This window comes from Anomaloglossus baeobatrachus, chromosome 10 (genome assembly GCF_048569485.1).
Source record: "Anomaloglossus baeobatrachus isolate aAnoBae1 chromosome 10, aAnoBae1.hap1, whole genome shotgun sequence".
In the NCBI taxonomy this organism is placed as follows: Eukaryota; Metazoa; Chordata; class Amphibia; order Anura; family Aromobatidae; genus Anomaloglossus; species Anomaloglossus baeobatrachus.
The window spans coordinates 184,747,063-184,764,469 of NC_134362.1; the positions used below are offsets into that span (position 1 = coordinate 184,747,063).

The following is a 17,407-nucleotide window of genomic DNA, read 5'->3' on the forward strand; positions in this document are numbered from 1 at the left end:
CGCCGTGTGACGTCACCCGCGCGACACGCGTCACCATAGAGACCCCACAGGGCCCACGAAGCATTAAAACCTCATTATTTACATGAAATGCAACCCAGAAGAGCGAAATATGCAGATTTATATCGCAAGAGGGCAAAATAATACATCCGAAAAGAGAAGAGGCGGAAGCAGTGTACGCCTGAGGGCTAATCCACCATTTTAAGTGTGGGCAAGCCTGGGTGTTTGGGGCTTAGACAGAAAACTTGTGCCTTGTTCCCTTCTAGTAGTCTGAGAAATCGGTAACGTTGGTGGCCTATAAGATGAATGGAGCATTTATTGTATCCCTATTGTTAGGAAACGTGCCTTATAACCCCACAGACGCCGGCATTGGGCGTCACCCGTGCCAGTGACGTCATCAGCCAGCGCCGGAGTTTGCCAGGAGTGCACGCTGCAGCTATGTGTGAAGTCCTGGAAGGGGAGGAATTGGATTGGGGGAAAGAGGAGAAAAGTGAGAGGTGAGAAAAGTGGTAGAGCTGTCACTCAGGAGACTGGGAAAGTTGAGTGACAACCAATATGGCCTCCTCCACCGTGAACCCAAGGGATAGTCGGTGACCTCCTCTACAGTGCCCCCTAGTGATAATCTAGTCAGTGGCCGCCTCCGCAGTGTCCCCCAGAAGTAGTCAGTGACTGTCTCCGTAGTCTCCCCTAGAGGTAGTCTATGGCCGCCTCCGCAGTCTCCCCTAGAGGTAGTCTATGGACGCCTCCGCAGTGTCCCCTAGAGGTAGTCTATGGCCGCCTCCTCAGTGTCCCCTAGAGGTAGTCTATGGCCGCCTCCTCAGTGTCCCTTTGGGGTAGTCTATGGCCGCCTCCGCAGTTTCCCCTAGGGGTAGTCTATGGCTTCCTCCTCAGTGTCCCCTAGGGGTAGTCTATGGCCGCCTCCGCAGTGTCCCCTAGAGGTAGTCTATGGCCGCTTCCGCAGTGTCCCCTAGAGGTAGTCTATGGCCGCCTCCGCAGTGTCCCCTAGAGGTAGTCTATGGCCGCCTCCGCAGTGTCCCCTAGAAGTAGTCTATGGCCGCCTCCTCAGTGTCCCTTTGGGGTAGTCTATGGCCGCCTCCGCAGTTTCCCCTAGGGGTAGTCTATGGCCGCCTCCGCAGTGTCCCCTAGGGGTAGTCTATGGCTTCCTCCTCAGTATCCCCTAGGGGTAGTCTATGGCCGCCTCCGCAGTGTCCCCTAGAGGTAGTCTATGGCCGCTTCCGCAGTGTCCCCTAGAGGTAGTCTATGGCCGCCTCCGCAGTGTCCCCTAGAGGTAGTCTATGGCCGCCTCCGCAGTGTCCCCTAGAGGTAGTCTATGGCCGCCTCCGCAGTGTCCCCTAGAGGTAGTCTATGGCCGCCTCCGCAGTGTCCCCCTAGAGGTAGTCTATGGCCGCCTCCGCAGTGTCCCCTAGAGGTAGTCTATGGCCGCCTCCGCAGTGTCCCCTAGAGGTAGTCTATGGCCGCCTCCGCAGTGTCCCCTAGAGGTAGTCTATGGCCGCCTCCGCAGTGTCCCCTAGAGGTAGTCTATGGCCGCCTCCGCAGTGTCCCCTAGAGGTAGTCTATGGCCGCCTCCGCAGTGTCCCCTAGAGGTAGTCTATGGCCGCCTCCGCAGTGTCCCCTAGAGGTAGTCTATGGCCGCCTCCAGAGTGTCCCCTAGAGGTCGTTTATGGCCGTCTCCGCAGTGTCCCCTAGAGGTAGTCTATGGCCGCCTCCAGAGTGTCCCCTAGAGGTCGTTTATGGCCGCCTCCGCAGTGTCCCCTAGAGGTAGTCTATGGCCGCCTCCGCAGTGTCCCCTAGAGGTAGTCTATGGCCGCCTCCGCAGTGTCCCCTAGAGGTAGTCTATGGCCGCCTCCGCAGTGTCCCCTAGAGGTAGTCTATGGCCGCCTCCGCAGTGTCCCCTAGAGGTAGTCTATGGCCGCCTCCGCAGTGTCCCCCTAGAGGTAGTCTATGGCCGCCTCCGCAGTGTCCCCTAGAGGTAGTCTATGGCCGCCTCCGCAGTGTCCGCTAGAGGTAGTCTATGGCCGCCTTCGCAGTGTCCCCTAGAGGTAGTCTATGGCCGCCTCCGCAGTGTCCCCTAGAGGTAGTCTATGGCCGCCTCCGCAGTGTCCCCTAGAGGTAGTCTATGGCCGCCTCCGCAGTGTCCCCTAGAGGTAGTCTATGGCCGCCTCCGCAGTGTCCCCTAGAGGTAGTCTATGGCCGCCTCCGCAGTGTCCCCTAGAGGTAGTCTATGGCCGCCTCCGCAGTGTCCCCTAGAGGTAGTCTATGGCCGCCTCCGCAGTGTCCCCTAGAGGTAGTCTATGGCCGCCTCCGCAGTGTCCCCTAGAGGTAGTCTATGGCCGCCTCCGCAGTGTCCCCTAGAGGTAGTCTATGGCCGCCTCCGCAGTGTCCCCTAGAGGTAGTCTATGGCCGCCTCCGCAGTGTCCGCTAGAGGTAGTCTATGGCCGCCTTGGCAGTGTCCCCTAGAGGTAGTCTATGGCCGCCTCCGCAGTGTCCCCTAGAGGTAGTCTATGGCCGCCTCCGCAGTGTCCCCTAGAGGTAGTCTATGGCCGCCTCCGCAGTGTCCCCTAGAGGTAGTCTATGGCCGCCTCCGCAGTGTCCCCTAGAGGTAGTCTATGGCCGCCTCCGCAGTGTCCCCTAGAGGTAGTCTATGGCCGCCTCCGCAGTGTCCGCTAGAGGTAGTCTATGGCCGCCTTCGCAGTGTCCCCTAGAGGTAGTCTATGGCCGCCTCCGCAGTGTCCCCTAGAGGTAGTCTATGGCCGCCTCCGCAGTGTCCCCTAGAGGTAGTCTATGGCCGCCTCCGCAGTGTCCCCTAGAGGTAGTCTATGGCCGCCTCCGCAGTGTCCCCTAGAGGTAGTCTATGGCCGCCTCCGCAGTGTCCCCTAGAGGTAGTCTATGGCCGCCTCCGCAGTGTCCCCTAGAGGTAGTCTATGGCCGCCTCCGCAGTGTCCCCTAGAGGTAGTCTATGGCCGCCTCCGCAGTGTCCCCTAGAGGTAGTCTATGGCCGCCTCCGCAGTGTCCCCTAGAGGTAGTCTATGGCCGCCTCCGCAGTGTCCCCTAGAGGTAGTCTATGGCCGCCTCCGCAGTGTCCCCTAGAGGTAGTCTATGGCCGCCTCCGCAGTGTCCCCTAGAGGTAGTCTATGGCCGCCTCCGCAGTGTCCCCTAGAGGTAGTCTATGGCCGCCTCCGCAGTGTCCCCTAGAGGTAGTCTATGGCCGCCTCCGCAGTGTCCCCTAGAGGTAGTCTATGGCCGCCTCCGCAGTGTCCCCTAGAGGTAGTCTATGGCCGCCTCCGCAGTGTCCCCTAGAGGTAGTCTATGGCCGCCTCCGCAGTGTCCCCTAGAGGTAGTCTATGGCCGCCTCCGCAGTGTCCCCTAGAGGTAGTCTATGGCCGCCTCCGCAGTGTCCCCTAGAGGTAGTCTATGGCCGCCTCCGCAGTGTCCCCTAGAGGTAGTCTATGGCCGCCTCCGCAGTGTCCCCTAGAGGTAGTCTATGGCCGCCTCCGCAGTGTCCCCTAGAGGTAGTCTATGGCCGCCTCCGCAGTGTCCCCTAGAGGTAGTCTATGGCCGCCTCCGCAGTGTCCCCTAGAGGTAGTCTATGGCCGCCTCCGCAGTGTCCCCTAGAGGTAGTCTATGGCCGCCTCCGCAGTGTCCCCTAGAGGTAGTCTATGGCCGCCTCCGCAGTGTCCCCTAGAGGTAGTCTATGGCCGCCTCTGCAGTGTCCCCTAGAGGTAGTCTATGGCCGCCTCCGCAGTGTCCCCTAGAGGTAGTCTATGGCCGCCTTCGCAGTGTCCCCTAGAGGTAGTCTTTGGCCGCCTCCGCAGTGTCCCCCTAGAGGTAGTCTATGGCCGCCTCCGCAGTGTCCCCTAGAGGTAGTCTATGGCCGCCTCCGCAGTGTGCATTGATCTCTAGGGTTAGCCCGTGGCCACCTCTGCAATGTCTCCTTGGGATAGTCAATGGCCACTTCCACAGTGTCCCCTAGGGGTAGTTTGGCAGCCTTTGCAGTGGCCCTTGGTGTAGTCATTGATTATTTATTTATTGCTTCTGCTGTGCCCCCTAGAGATGTTCACTGACCGCCTACACATTGTCCCCTAGAGGTAGTCAGTGGCCGCCTCCGTAGTGTCCCCTAGAGGTAGTCAGTGGCCGCCTCCACATTGTCCCCTAGAGGTAGTCAGTGGCCGCCTCCACATTGTCCCCTAGAGGTAGTCAGTGGCCGCCTCCACATTGTCCCCTAGAGGTAGTCAGTGGCCGCCTCCACAGTGTCCCCTAGAAGTAGTCAGTGGCCGCCTTTTGTAGTGTCCCCTAGAGGTAGTCAGTGGCCACCTTCGTAGTGTCCCCTAGAGGTAGTCAGTGACCACTTCTGCCATGTCCTCTAGTGTAATGCTGCCTCCACAATGCCCCCTAGGGGTAGCCCACAGCCTCTTCTGTTTCATTGTCTGCACATATTTTCCCTCCTGTTGGAAAGTAAAATAATGGCAGAGCCAAATGTCACTAATGACTCACCTACAGCGCCCGGCAGACCCTACTGGCTATAATGGGGTTCGTCGGGCTCCAATAACTGCGCAGGGTGTATAAATTACATTTCTCTTTGCTTTTTGGCCAGAACCTGCCTCCAACACACGTGACCCAAGGGGGCACTACGGTTTCTAGACACATTCGGGGTGAGGGACTGCTGGCAGTTTTCGGGCTGATGTACTTCTCTTCTTTCCTTAGGTTGGGGCGGACATGTATGAAGTGCAGGGAAGCCTCCGCCATCCTCATCATACGAGTCGGAGACGCCTTCTGCAAGTAAGGACCTATCTGTGGATGTAGAGAAGTCTCTCGGCCTCCGGGGTCACAGTCCGTGCAGATGGAGGACTGGGCTCCTGCGTTATGTGTGGTCCGTGTATCCACAGCTGTGGACTCTCATACTCGGGCTAGAGTTCGTGCACGTTGATTCACAGGACCCTGGTCCATCTGCCTCGTCCGTAATCTGTGACCGCTGGACGGGCGCCCTTTATTTTGGCTTCCTGCATTGATCTGCAGCGCCCGATCATCACCGTTTTTTATTCTCTGCCTCTTACCTCCCGCCATCCACCACTCTTCTTTTAGCCGGCCAGGAGCAACACCATGATATTGGGCCGAGCCAGATAATCAAAAGAAAAGCCGTGAATGCCAGGAGGTTAGAGGGGATTCCCTTATGTAGCCGATGGGGGAGGGTCTTGCAAATCAATACACAGGACCCTGGCCATGTCGGTAAACGGAGCCCTGAGCGCCACCTCGCTCCTCCCGGCATCTGCAACTCTTCTCTCCATTAGCCAACCTAGACCAACGATGACATTGTGCCACGCCGAATACTGTGGATGCCCGGAGGAAAGGAGGTTTTCTTATATAGCCGATGGGGAGGGGATCATCTTGCAAATTGACTTGCACCAAATTTACTCTGTGCATCCTCGTTCCGGCCATGAACATATTTGCAGGAATCCCCAGCAAAACATTTGTCTATAAAGATCTGGTATCCGCCTTAAGTCTTTTGTCATTGTTACAGTCCTTGTATTCCTAGATCTGATTGTCCTCGGCTCATTCCTTTTTTTTTTCTCTCTGTAGATCTTGTTTCAAAGAATATTTTGTGCACAAATTCCGAGCCATGCTGGGGAAAAACCGAGTGGTGTATCCCGGAGAGAAGGTAAAGGAGGAAATATAGGTCCGATAATGGATGAAAGTATAAAGTTTTTAGTTTTATATTACAGGCGGTGTATAGTGTTTCTGATCGTGGGGGGGGTCCAGGTTGGAGACTCCACCGATCGGTCAAAAACAACACTCTGAAGTCCGCAGCGCTTGTATGAGCCGCACATATCCAGTGCTAAGTCTATGCGTCCATACAACACTCTGTGCCTTGGAATTAGTTCACGATCTCTCCCCATTGGGCCAAAGAAACCTCTCCCAGCTCCGCTTCGTATTTAGATTTAACTTCCATTACAATTTGGGTCCCCAATAATCCCAAGACCAGGAATGGGCCGGTCTATGGGCTCAGTTCATTATCTGCTCTGCTTTTACCGGCAGCCACATAAACAATGATTGGAGTACAGGGCTCATGTGCGGCCACCGTGCCATCCCGATCGTTGGGGTCTCAGTGGTCAGACCCCTTTTAATCCACATTATCTCCTTTTCTGTGGGTAGCCTTGTTACTACCTCAGTGGTCGTATGTGCAGACGTCTCCACCTGGGGTCAGTAATGTGCATGTGACTATAGCAGCCAAACAATTGTATCAGTCGGATCATCGTACGCTCTACAATATCCATCTGCCCTATCTCCTAATGACTGAGCCCGACTCCCCTCTTCCGGGCACACGCAGCAGCCGGACAAACGGACCTTCTCCCCTCTCTGTGGCTGTTCGGGCTCCAGAGGAGCAGGATCCATCTAGTAGTTGACTCCTCCATCGCCCCCCCACGTCACGGACCCCAACGGATGTCACCTTCTTGGCATATGGGGCTTTCTGTAACTAGACTTTGTACCTTTATTTCATGCTGCAAACAATTGACGTTCATCATGTACTGATAGATGATGACCCAGATCATCGGTAGCGGTGTGAAATCAGGATTTTTTTTGTCTATTATCATTATGTGTCTGCTTCTTGTTTAGGTTCTCCTGGCTTATTCTGGTGGACCATCCTCAAGTGCCATGATCCAGCAAGTCCAGGAGGTTAGAATCCTCAGTATAACCACCATTATATCTTACTAGCTGTAGTTACCGGCGTTGCCTGGGATAGTAACTGTCTCTCTATCTCTCGCCCAGTCTTTGTGTGTCTCTGTCTGTGGGTCGCTGTCTGTGTGTCTGTCTGTTTCTATCTCTCTGTCTGTATTTGTATCAGTCTGTCTCTCTCCCCGTCTGTCTCTGTCTCTCTCCCCGTCTGTCGCTCTGTCTCTCTCCCCGTCTGTCGCTCTGTCTCTCTCCCCGTCTGTCGCTCTGTCTCTCTCCCCGTCTGTCGCTCTGTCTCTCTCCCCGTCTGTCGCTCTGTCTCTCTCCCCGTCTGTCGCTCTGTCTCTCTCCCCGTCTGTCGCTCTGTCTCTCTCCCCGTCTGTCGCTCTGTCTCTCTCCCCGTCTGTCGCTCTGTCTCTCTCCCCGTCTGTCGCTCTGTCTCTCTCCCCGTCTGTCGCTCTGTCTCTCTCCCCGTCTGTCGCTCTGTCTCTCTCCCCGTCTGTCGCTCTGTCTCTCTCCCCGTCTGTCGCTCTGTCTCTCTCCCCGTCTGTCGCTCTGTCTCTCTCCCCGTCTGTCGCTCTGTCTCTCTCCCCGTCTGTCGCTCTGTCTCTCTCCCCGTCTGTCGCTCTGTCTCTCTCCCCGTCTGTCGCTCTGTCTCTCTCCCCGTCTGTCGCTCTGTCTCTCTCCCGTCTGTCGCTCTGTCTCTCTCCCCGTCTGTCGCTCTGTCTCTCTCCCCGTCTGTCGCTCTGTCTCTCTCCCCGTCTGTCGCTCTGTCTCTCTCCCCGTCTGTCGCTCTGTCTCTCTCCCCGTCTGTCGCTCTGTCTCTCTCCCCGTCTGTCGCTCTGTCTCTCTCCCCGTCTGTCGCTCTGTCTCTCTCCCCGTCTGTCGCTCTGTCTCTCTCCCCGTCTGTCGCTCTGTCTCTCTCTCCCCGTCTGTCGCTCTGTCTCTCTCTCCCCGTCTGTCGCTCTGTCTCTCTCTCCCCGTCTGTCGCTCTGTCTCTCTCTCCCCGTCTGTCGCTCTGTCTCTCTCTCCCGTCTGTCGCTCTGTCTCTCTCTCCCCGTCTGTCGCTCTGTCTCTCTCTCCCCGTCTGTCGCTCTGTCTCTCTCTCCCCGTCTGTCGCTCTGTCTCTCTCTCCCGTCTGTCGCTCTGTCTCTCTCTCCCCGTCTGTCGCTCTGTCTCTCTCTCCCCGTCTGTCGCTCTGTCTCTCTCTCCCCGTCTGTCGCTCTGTCTCTCTCTCCCCGTCTGTCGCTCTGTCTCTCTCTCCCCGTCTGTCGCTCTGTCTCTCTCTCCCCGTCTGTCGCTCTGTCTCTCTCTCCCCGTCTGTCGCTCTGTCTCTCTCTCCCCGTCTGTCGCTCTGTCTCTCTCTCCCCGTCTGTCGCTCTGTCTCTCGCTCTCTCTCCCCGTCTGTCGCTCTGTCTCTCGCTCTCTCTCCCCGTCTGTCGCTCTGTCTCTCGCTCTCTCTCCCCGTCTGTCGCTCTGTCTCTCGCTCTCTCTCCCCGTCTGTCGCTCTGTCTCTCGCTCTCTCTCCCCGTCTGTCGCTCTGTCTCTCGCTCTCTCTCCCCGTCTGTCGCTCTGTCTCTCGCTCTCTCTCCCCGTCTGTCGCTCTGTCTCTCGCTCTCTCTCCCCGTCTGTCGCTCTCTCTCTCGCTCTCTCTCCCCGTCTGTCGCTCTCTCTCTCGCTCTCTCTCCCCGTCTGTCGCTCTCTCTCTCGCTCTCTCTCCCCGTCTGTCGCTCTCTCTCTCGCTCTCTCTCCCCGTCTGTCGCTCTCTCTCTCGCTCTCTCTCCCCGTCTGTCGCTCTCTCTCTCGCTCTCTCTCCCCGTCTGTCGCTCTCTCTCTCGCTCTCTCTCCCCGTCTGTCGCGCTCTCTCTCTCGCTCTCTCTCCCCGTCTGTCGCGCTCTCTCTCTCGCCTCTCTCTCCCCGTCTGTCGCGCTCTCTCTCTCGCTCTCTCTCCCCGTCTGTCGCGCTCTCTCTCTCGCTCTCTCTCCCCGTCTGTCGCGCTCTCTCTCTCGCTCTCTCTCCCCGTCTGTCGCGCTCTCTCTCTCGCTCTCTCTCCCCGTCTGTCGCGCTCTCTCTCTCGCTCTCTCTCCCCGTCTGTCGCGCTCTCTCTCTCGCTCTCTCTCCCCGTCTGTCGCGCTCTCTCTCTCGCTCTCTCTCCCCGTCTGTCGCGCTCTCTCTCTCGCTCTCTCTCCCCGTCTGTCGCGCTCTCTCTCTCGCTCTCTCTCCCCGTCTGTCGCGCTCTCTCTCTCGCTCTCTCTCCCCGTCTGTCGCGCTCTCGCTCTCGCTCTCTCTCCCCGTCTGTCGCGCTCTCGCTCTCGCTCTCTCTCCCCGTCTGTCGCGCTCTCGCTCTCTCTCCCCGTCTGTCGCTCTCTCTCTCGCTCTCCCCGTCTGTCGCTCTCTCTCTCGCTCTCCCCGTCTGTCGCTCTCTCTCTCGCTCTCCCCGTCTGTCGCTCTCTCTCTCTCGCTCTCCCCGTCTGTCGCTCTCTCTCTCGCTCTCTCTCCCCGTCTGTCGCTCTCTCTCTCGCTCTCTCTCCCCGTCTGTCGCTCTCTCTCTCGCTCTCTCTCCCCGTCTGTCGCTCTCTCTCTCCCTCTCTCTCCCCGTCTGTCGCTCTCTCTCTCCCCGTCTGTCGCTCTCTCTCTCCCTCTCTCTCCCCGTCTGTCGCTCTCTCTCTCCCCGTCTGTCGCTCTCTCTCTCGCTCTCCCCGTCTGTCGCTCTCTCTCTCGCTCTCTCTCCCCGTCTGTCGCTCTCTCTCTCGCTCTCTCTCCCCGTCTGTCGCTCTCTCTCTCGCTCTCTCTCCCCGTCTGTCGCTCTCTCTCTCGCTCTCTCTCCCCGTCTGTCGCTCTCTCTCTCGCTCTCTCTCCCCGTCTGTCGCTCTCTCTCTCGCTCTCTCTCCCCGTCTGTCGCTCTCTCTCTCGCTCTCTCTCCCCGTCTGTCGCTCTCTCTCTCGCTCGCTCTCCCCGTCTGTCGCTCTCGCTCTCCCCGTCTGTCGCTCCCTCTCTCTCCCCGTCTGTCGCTCTCTCTCTCCCCGTCTGTCGCTCTCTCTCTCGCTCTCCCCGTCTGTCGCTCTCTCTCTCGCTCTCCCCGTCTGTCGCTCTCTCTCTCGCTCTCTCTCCCCGTCTGTCGCTCTCTCTCTCGCTCTCTCTCCCCGTCTGTCGCTCTCTCTCTCGCTCTCTCTCCCCGTCTGTCGCTCTCTCTCTCGCTCTCTCTCCCCGTCTGTCGCTCTCTCTCTCGCTCTCTCTCCCCGTCTGTCGCTCTCTCTCTCGCTCTCTCTCCCCGTCTGTCGCTCTCTCTCTCGCTCTCTCTCCCCGTCTGTCGCTCTCTCTCTCGCTCTCTCTCCCCGTCTGTCGCTCTCTCTCTCGCTCGCTCTCCCCGTCTGTCGCTCTCTCTCTCGCTCGCTCTCCCCGTCTGTCGCTCTCGCTCTCTCTCTCGCTCTCCCCGTCTGTCGCTCTCTCTCTCGCTCTCCCCGTCTGTCGCTCTCTCTCGCTCTCCCCGTCTGTCGCTCTCTCTCTCTCTCTCTCCCGTCTGTCGCTCTCTCTCTCCCCGTCTGTCGCTCTCTCTCTCCCTCTCTCTCCCCGTCTGTCGCTCTCTCTCTCCCCGTCTGTCGCTCTCTCTCTCGCTCTCCCCGTCTGTCGCTCTCTCTCTCGCTCTCTCTCCCCGTCTGTCGCTCTCTCTCTCGCTCTCTCTCCCCGTCTGTCGCTCTCTCTCTCGCTCTCTCTCCCCGTCTGTCGCTCTCTCTCTCGCTCTCTCTCCCCGTCTGTCGCTCTCTCTCTCGCTCTCTCTCCCCGTCTGTCGCTCTCTCTCTCGCTCTCTCTCCCCGTCTGTCGCTCTCTCTCTCGCTCTCTCTCCCCGTCTGTCGCTCTCTCTCTCGCTCTCTCTCCCCGTCTGTCGCTCTCTCTCTCGCTCGCTCTCCCCGTCTGTCGCTCTCGCTCTCCCCGTCTGTCGCTCCCTCTCTCTCCCCGTCTGTCGCTCTCTCTCTCCCCGTCTGTCGCTCTCTCTCTCGCTCTCCCCGTCTGTCGCTCTCTCTCTCGCTCTCTCTCCCCGTCTGTCGCTCTCTCTCTCGCTCTCTCTCCCCGTCTGTCGCTCTCTCTCTCGCTCTCTCTCCCCGTCTGTCGCTCTCTCTCTCGCTCTCTCTCCCCGTCTGTCGCTCTCTCTCTCGCTCTCTCTCCCCGTCTGTCGCTCTCTCTCTCGCTCTCTCTCCCCGTCTGTCGCTCTCTCTCTCGCTCTCTCTCCCCGTCTGTCGCTCTCTCTCTCGCTCTCTCTCCCCGTCTGTCGCTCTCTCTCTCGCTCGCTCTCCCGTCTGTCGCTCTCTCTCTCGCTCGCTCTCCCCGTCTGTCGCTCTCGCTCTCTCTCTCGCTCTCCCCGTCTGTCGCTCTCTCTCTCGCTCTCCCGTCTGTCGCTCTCTCTCGCTCTCCCGTCTGTCGCTCTCTCTCTCTCTCTCTCCCCGTCTGTCGCTCTCTCTCTCTCTCTCTCTCCCCGTCTGTCGCTCTCTCTCTCTCTCTCTCTCTCTCCCCGTCTGTCGCTCTCTCTCTCTCTCTCCCCGTCGATATCAAAAAACTGACCCGCACATCCAACAAATGTGAACAGGTGCTAACTGAAAAAACATAGTAACTATAAATGCATACAGTTGCACTCGGAAAAAGCCAAAAATGTACAAGGGAAAATATGGCACTGCATTACTGCAAAAGAGAGATAGTAGCATTTTTCCCAGATACGGATGTTTTTAACCTAGATAGTGGCATTTAGGTTAGGTTCCTGGATTACAGAGATATACCTTGCCGTTGGTTTCCGGGCTTACATGCATTGGCCAATACATAAACTAAATATTTGGACTACAAACCTCCTCCATGTATGGGCAGCTAGGTCTTAGGGCGGAGTGCTCAGTCAGAAAAAGACTCACTAGAAATATCAAAAAACTGACCCGCACATCCAACAAATGTGAACAGGTGCTAACTGAAAAAACATAGTAACTATTTGTTGGATGTGCGGGTCAGTTTCTCTCTGTCTCTGTCTCTCTCTCTCTCGTCTGTCTCTCTCTCTCTCTCTCTCTCTCTCTCCCCCCCGTCTGTCTCTCTCTCTCCCCGTCTTTGTCATATTACCTCACACATAAGCTTCTTATCCTATAGCAACCAATCACAGCTGCTATTAATAACCTGTAGCTCCCAGCTCCATTCACTTTAATGGAGGCAGATTTTTGGAGAGTAAATATAAAGCGCAGGGTTAAATTTTCCTGTCAGAACATAGTCTATGATGTTCCCTGGGTCACATGAAGTGTCTGTGCAAAATTTCGTGATTGTAAATGCGACGGTGTGGATTCCTTTAACGGACATACACACACATACACTCAGCTTTATATATTAGATTACAACTCATATTACATTTAAAGGGTTTGTCCACCCCTGATCTTTATTTATTTATTTATTTTTAGAAATCCCACCAGCGTGGTCCAGTCTAAAATGACAAGTTTGCATTTTCACTATGTAACTGCAGACTTGCGAATCCTCACATTGCACACACTGTGTGCTGCGAGGATTCTCCGCTGTCAGAGCCAGAAATGGTGTTTGCATTGCTGCAAGTATGTGATATACAGACCTCGGCCAGAATCCAATTAGACTGTTTCCAGCATGGACAATTTTAAGCGTATTGAGTGAAGCTGTCCCCTCTAGTTGGATTCTGCCCTGGAGTCTGTATATCACATACTCGTGGCCACAAGACCACCGCTTCTGGCTCTCACACTGGAGAATCGTCGCAGCGCACAGGAAAAATAAAATTTCCTACTCTTCTTCCGTCTCCCCCTCCACTAATCCTCTTTTACTGAACTCTGTCCAACCTGCACGGACGTGTGACCGCTGCAGCCAATCATTGGTTGCAGTGTCGACATATAGCCAGTGGTTGGCTGCTTTCGCCTTTTTGTCTGTCTTGGAAGAGGAAGTGCGGAAGAGAACAGCTTTATTTATTTTTTCCACCATACTGGTAAAGTTTGTGAAAATATTCAGATATTGACAATCCCTTTAATGTTACTAATGCCCAGGTCCTATATTATCAGTGCTTCATCTGTGGCCATTAGATTCGGTGAGAATTGACTTGCAGGACCCGGTCCTGTGGCTGGTGGATGGGAGCCCTGAAGACTGCCTCCTACCTCCCGGCATCTGCAGCTCTTCTTTTCGAGGTCACATTTCCGATGGTGTTGCCCCAGGATGGCCAATCAAATAAGGAGCTGCGGATGCCGCCAGATATGACCGATGCGGTCGCAGTACTGGGTCCTGTGAATGGTTTCGCTCCAACTCTAGTGGCCAGTGTTTGTTATAGGTGTGATATTATCATTGGTGGAGGTCTGACTATACAGTGGGTGATCCATAGTGCAGCCCCTTCTTATTAGGATTCCGATTGGTCATTTTCCATCCCTTTATTACGGGGAAAGCCCTTTTAATTAAGATCACTTGTTACGTCCGATTTTATGTTTTTCCAGGGTTTGGGTCGTGACGCTCCTAAAAAGTTGCGCTTCGTCCCGGGCATCGTCTTCATTGATGGTGAGTGAGAAGAGCAGAATCCGAGGAGACGTGCTCACATTGGTGGTAGTGTCAAGGTTGGGAATTTAGGGAAAACCACCAATTGAGTTTTCTTTGTCGCTCCATTGGGAGACCCAGACAATTGGGTGTATAGGCTATGCCTCCGGAGGCCGCACAAAGTATTACACTTAAAAGTGTTAAGCCCCTCCCCTTCTGCCTATACACCCCCCGTGCTCCCACGGGCTCCTCAGTTTTTTGCTTTGTGCGAAGGAGGTCAGACACGCACGCACAGCTCCACAGATTGGTCAGCAGCAGCTGCTGACTATATCGGATGGAAGAAAAGTGGGCCCATATAGGGCCCCCAGCATGCTCCCTTCTCACCCCACTCTTGTCGGCGGTGTAGTTAAGGTTGAGGTATCCATTGCGGGTACGGAGGCTGGAGCCCACATGCTGCTTTCCTTCCCCATCCCCCTCAGGGCTCTGGTGAAGTGGGATCCTATCGGTCTCCAGGCACTGAGACCGTGCTTCATCCACAACTCCTGGGAGACTGCTGGATAGGAGCCGGGTACCGTTCAGGGACAGGGCCCTGCTACTTGGAGGTACTCTGTGTCCCCGTGGGGACCGCGCACAGCAACACTCCAGCATTGCTGGGTGTGCTAGTGCACTGGGGACCGCGGCGCTGACCGGGTTAATATGTGCCATTACACACTCAGCGCTGCTGAGTGTGTTTATGTATAGGGACTGCCGCACTATCCGCCGCTGCCAGGGAAACACTGCGGCGCGGCTGGGACTTGTAGTGCGCCGGGGACTTTCGCGCCGGCCGCGCTTTTACGGCGGCCGCGTTTATTACTAGAGTCCCCGGCTTTTTGCGGCCTAGTTTCCTTTCCTCCCGCCCACAGCCCTGACAGGCAGGGGAAGGGCGGGACGCTGCACAGAACGAGCAGCACTGAGGGCTGGAGCATGCTTTGCATACTCCACTCCCCTCACTGTGCACAGTGCAGGCACCAGTTCCCGCACTTTCTGGGTCACGCCCACGGCTCCCTCCTCTCCTCAGGACGCCGGCAGCCATTCCTGTCAGCTCCTTGGACGCTACAGAGGGGGACAAAGTCTGGGAGACTCAGGCAGGGACTCTGGTGGCCTCACAACCGCTTTAGGCGGATGGTAAGCAGCACCTGTGGTGCTAGCCCCATTGTGCAGTAGTGTAACATTATATGTTTATGGTATATATGTTTTACACTGTATGGTGCACAGTTGATTTCTGGCTATATACCCTATTGTGTTACTCAGGGAAGATAATAGCATGGCGCCCACGAAAGGCAGGGGTGCCAAAACACAGGCTTATTATGCTGCCTGCGCCGCATGTACGACCCCGCTACCGGCAGGTTCCACTGACCCTCATTGTGTGCACTGTTCGGCCCCTGTGGCACTTACTCAGCCGGAGCCTCTGCTAAGAGGGGCCCAGGGGGAGCCACCTGCTGACACTGTTCAGGTGACGGGGACAGAGTTTGCAAAACTCTCTGAGACTATGGCTAAGATACTAGAAGCCTTGCAGTCCTGGCCGGTATCTCAGCACAGGGACTCTGTTGAATCTTTGTTCCCTGGCCCACCTCAGCTGGACCAACAATGTCCTCCTGGGGTGTCTCATGGATCCCAGGCTGAGGGTTCTGACACAGACCCCGGCCCCAGACCGACTAAGCGAGCTCGCTTGACAATTCCCTTGACATCCTCATATTGTTCAGGGTCTCAGCGGGGGGAATCTCTAGTTGATGATGCGGACACAGCTGATCAGGATTCTGATCCTGAGGCCGCTCTCAATCTTGATACTCCGGACGGGGACGCCATAGTGAACGACCTTATTGCGTCCATCAATCGTATGTTGGATATTTCTCCCTCAGCTCCTCCGGTGGAGGAGTCAGCTTCACAGCAGGAGAAATTCCGTTTCAGGTTTCCCAAGCGTACACCGAGTATGTTTCTGGACCACTCTGATTTCAGAGAGGCAGTCCAGAATCACCATGCTTGTCCAGATAGGCGTTTTTCTAAGCGCCTTAAGGATACACGTTATCCCTTTCCCCCTGACGTGGTCAAAAGTTGGGCTCAGTGTCCCAAAGTGGATCCTCCAATCTCCAGACTGGCAGCTAGATCCATACTTGCAGTGGAAGACGGGGCTTCACTCAAAGATGCCACTGACAGGCAGATGGAGCTCTGGTTGAAATCCATCTATGAAGCTATCGGCGCTTCTTTTGCCCCAGCATTCGCAGCCGTATGGGCGCTGCAAGCTATCTCAGCAGGTCAAGCGCAAATCGACGCAGCCACACGCACGTCCGCGCCACAGGTGGCGTCCATAACCACACAGACTTCGGCATTTGCGTCTTACGCTATTAATGCTGTTCTGGACTCTGCGAGCCGTGCGGCGGTTGCAGCCGCCAATTCGGTGGTACTCCGCAGGGCCTTGTGGCTACGGGAATGGAAGGCAGATTCTGTTTCCAAAAAGCGCTTAACCAGTTTGCCAATTTCTGCCAACCGATTGTTTGGCGAGCGTTTGGATGAAATCATCAAACAATCCAAGGGAAAGGATACATCCTTACCCCAGCCCAAACCGAAAATACCCCAACAGAGGAGGGGGCAGTCGAGTTTTCGGTCCTTTCGGGGCGCGGGCAGGTCCCAATTCTCCTCGTCCACAAGGCCTCAGAAAGATCAAAGGAACTCTGATGCATGGCGGTCTAAGTCACGTCCTAAAAAGGCCACCGGAGGTGCCGCTACCAAAGCGGCTTCCTCATGACTTTCGGCCTCCCCACTCCGCATCTTCGGTCGGTGGCAGGCTCTCCCGCTTTTGCGACACCTGGCTGCCACGGGTAAAAGACCGTTGGGTGAGAGACATTCTGTCTCACGGTTACAAGATAGAGTTCACCTCTCGTCCCCCGACTCGATTCTTCAGGTCATCCCCGCCTCCCGAGCGAGCCGAGGCTCTTCTGCAGGCGCTGGGCACTCTGAAGGCAGAAGGAGTGGTGGTCCCTGTTCCTATTCAGCAACAGGGTCACGGTTTTTACTCCAACTTGTTTGTGGTCCCAAAGAAGGACGGGTCTTTCCGTCCTGTCCTGGACCTGAAACTTCTCAACAAACACGTAAAGACCAGGCGGTTCCGGATGGAATCCCTCCGCTCCGTCATCGCCTCAATGTCCCAAGGAGATTTCCTTGCATCGATCGATATCAAGGATGCATATCTCCACGTACCGATTGCTCCAGAGCACCAGCGCTTCTTGCGCTTCGCCATAGAAAACGAACACCTGCAGTTCGTGGCACTGCCGTTCGGCCTGGCAACAGCCCCACGGGTTTTCACCAAGGTTATGGCTACTGTAGTAGCGGTCCTCCACTCTCAGGGTCACTCGGTGATCCCGTACTTGGACGATCTGTTGATCAAGGCACCCTCTCTAGAGGCATGCCAACACAGCCTCGACGCTACCCTGGAGACTCTCTAGAGTTTCGGGTGGATCATCAATTTTCCAAAGTCAAATCTGACACCGGCCCAATCGCTGACATATCTTGGCATGGAGTTTCATACTCTCTCAGCGATAGTGAAGCTTCCACTGATCAAGCAGCGGTCACTACAGACAGGGGTACAATCTCTCCTTCAAGGCCAGTCACACCCCTTGAGGCGCCTCATGCACTTCCTGGGGAAGATGGTGGCAGCAATGGAGGCAGTTCCGTTCGCGCAGTTTCACCTGCGTCCACTTCAATGGGACATCCTACGCAAATGGGACAGGAAGCAGACGTCCCTCGACAGGAACGTCTCCCTCTCTCAGGCGACCAAAGCTTCCCTTCGGTGGTGGCTTCTTCCCACTTCATTATCGAAGGGGAAATCCTTCCTACCCCCATCCTGGGAGGTGGTCACGACGGACGCGAGTCTGTCAGGGTGGGGAGCGGTTTTTCTCCACCACAGGGCTCCGGGTACGTGGACCCATCAAGAGTCCTCGCTTCAGATCAATGTTCTGGAAATACGGGCAGTGTATCTTGCCCTGAAAGCGTTCCAGCAGTGGCTGGAAGGCAAGCAGATCAGAATTCAGTCGGACAATTCCACAGCGGTGGCATACATCAATCACTAAGGCGGCACACGCAGTCGGCAAGCCTTCCAGGAAGTCCGGCGGATTTTGATGTGGGTGGAAGCCACGGCCTCCACCATCTCTGCAGTTCACATTCCAGGCGTGGAAAACTGGGAAGCAGA

The 17,407-nt window shown here is 56.3% G+C and overlaps 1 protein-coding gene across 1 annotated transcript in view; it reads left to right on the forward strand.

The window, feature by feature from the left end:
* Window positions 1–385: 385 nt before the first annotated feature.
* Window positions 386–17,407, forward strand: part of CTU2 (cytosolic thiouridylase subunit 2) — a 49,636-nt gene continuing 32,614 nt past the window's right edge. The window contains exons 1-5 of the mRNA XM_075325891.1: window positions 386–494; window positions 4,720–4,794; window positions 5,593–5,671; window positions 6,628–6,687; window positions 13,149–13,209. Coding sequence (XP_075182006.1) covers window positions 436–494; window positions 4,720–4,794; window positions 5,593–5,671; window positions 6,628–6,687; window positions 13,149–13,209 — 334 coding nt within the window. The 5' untranslated portion in view covers window positions 386–435. The remainder of the gene's footprint in view (window positions 495–4,719; window positions 4,795–5,592; window positions 5,672–6,627; window positions 6,688–13,148; window positions 13,210–17,407) is intronic.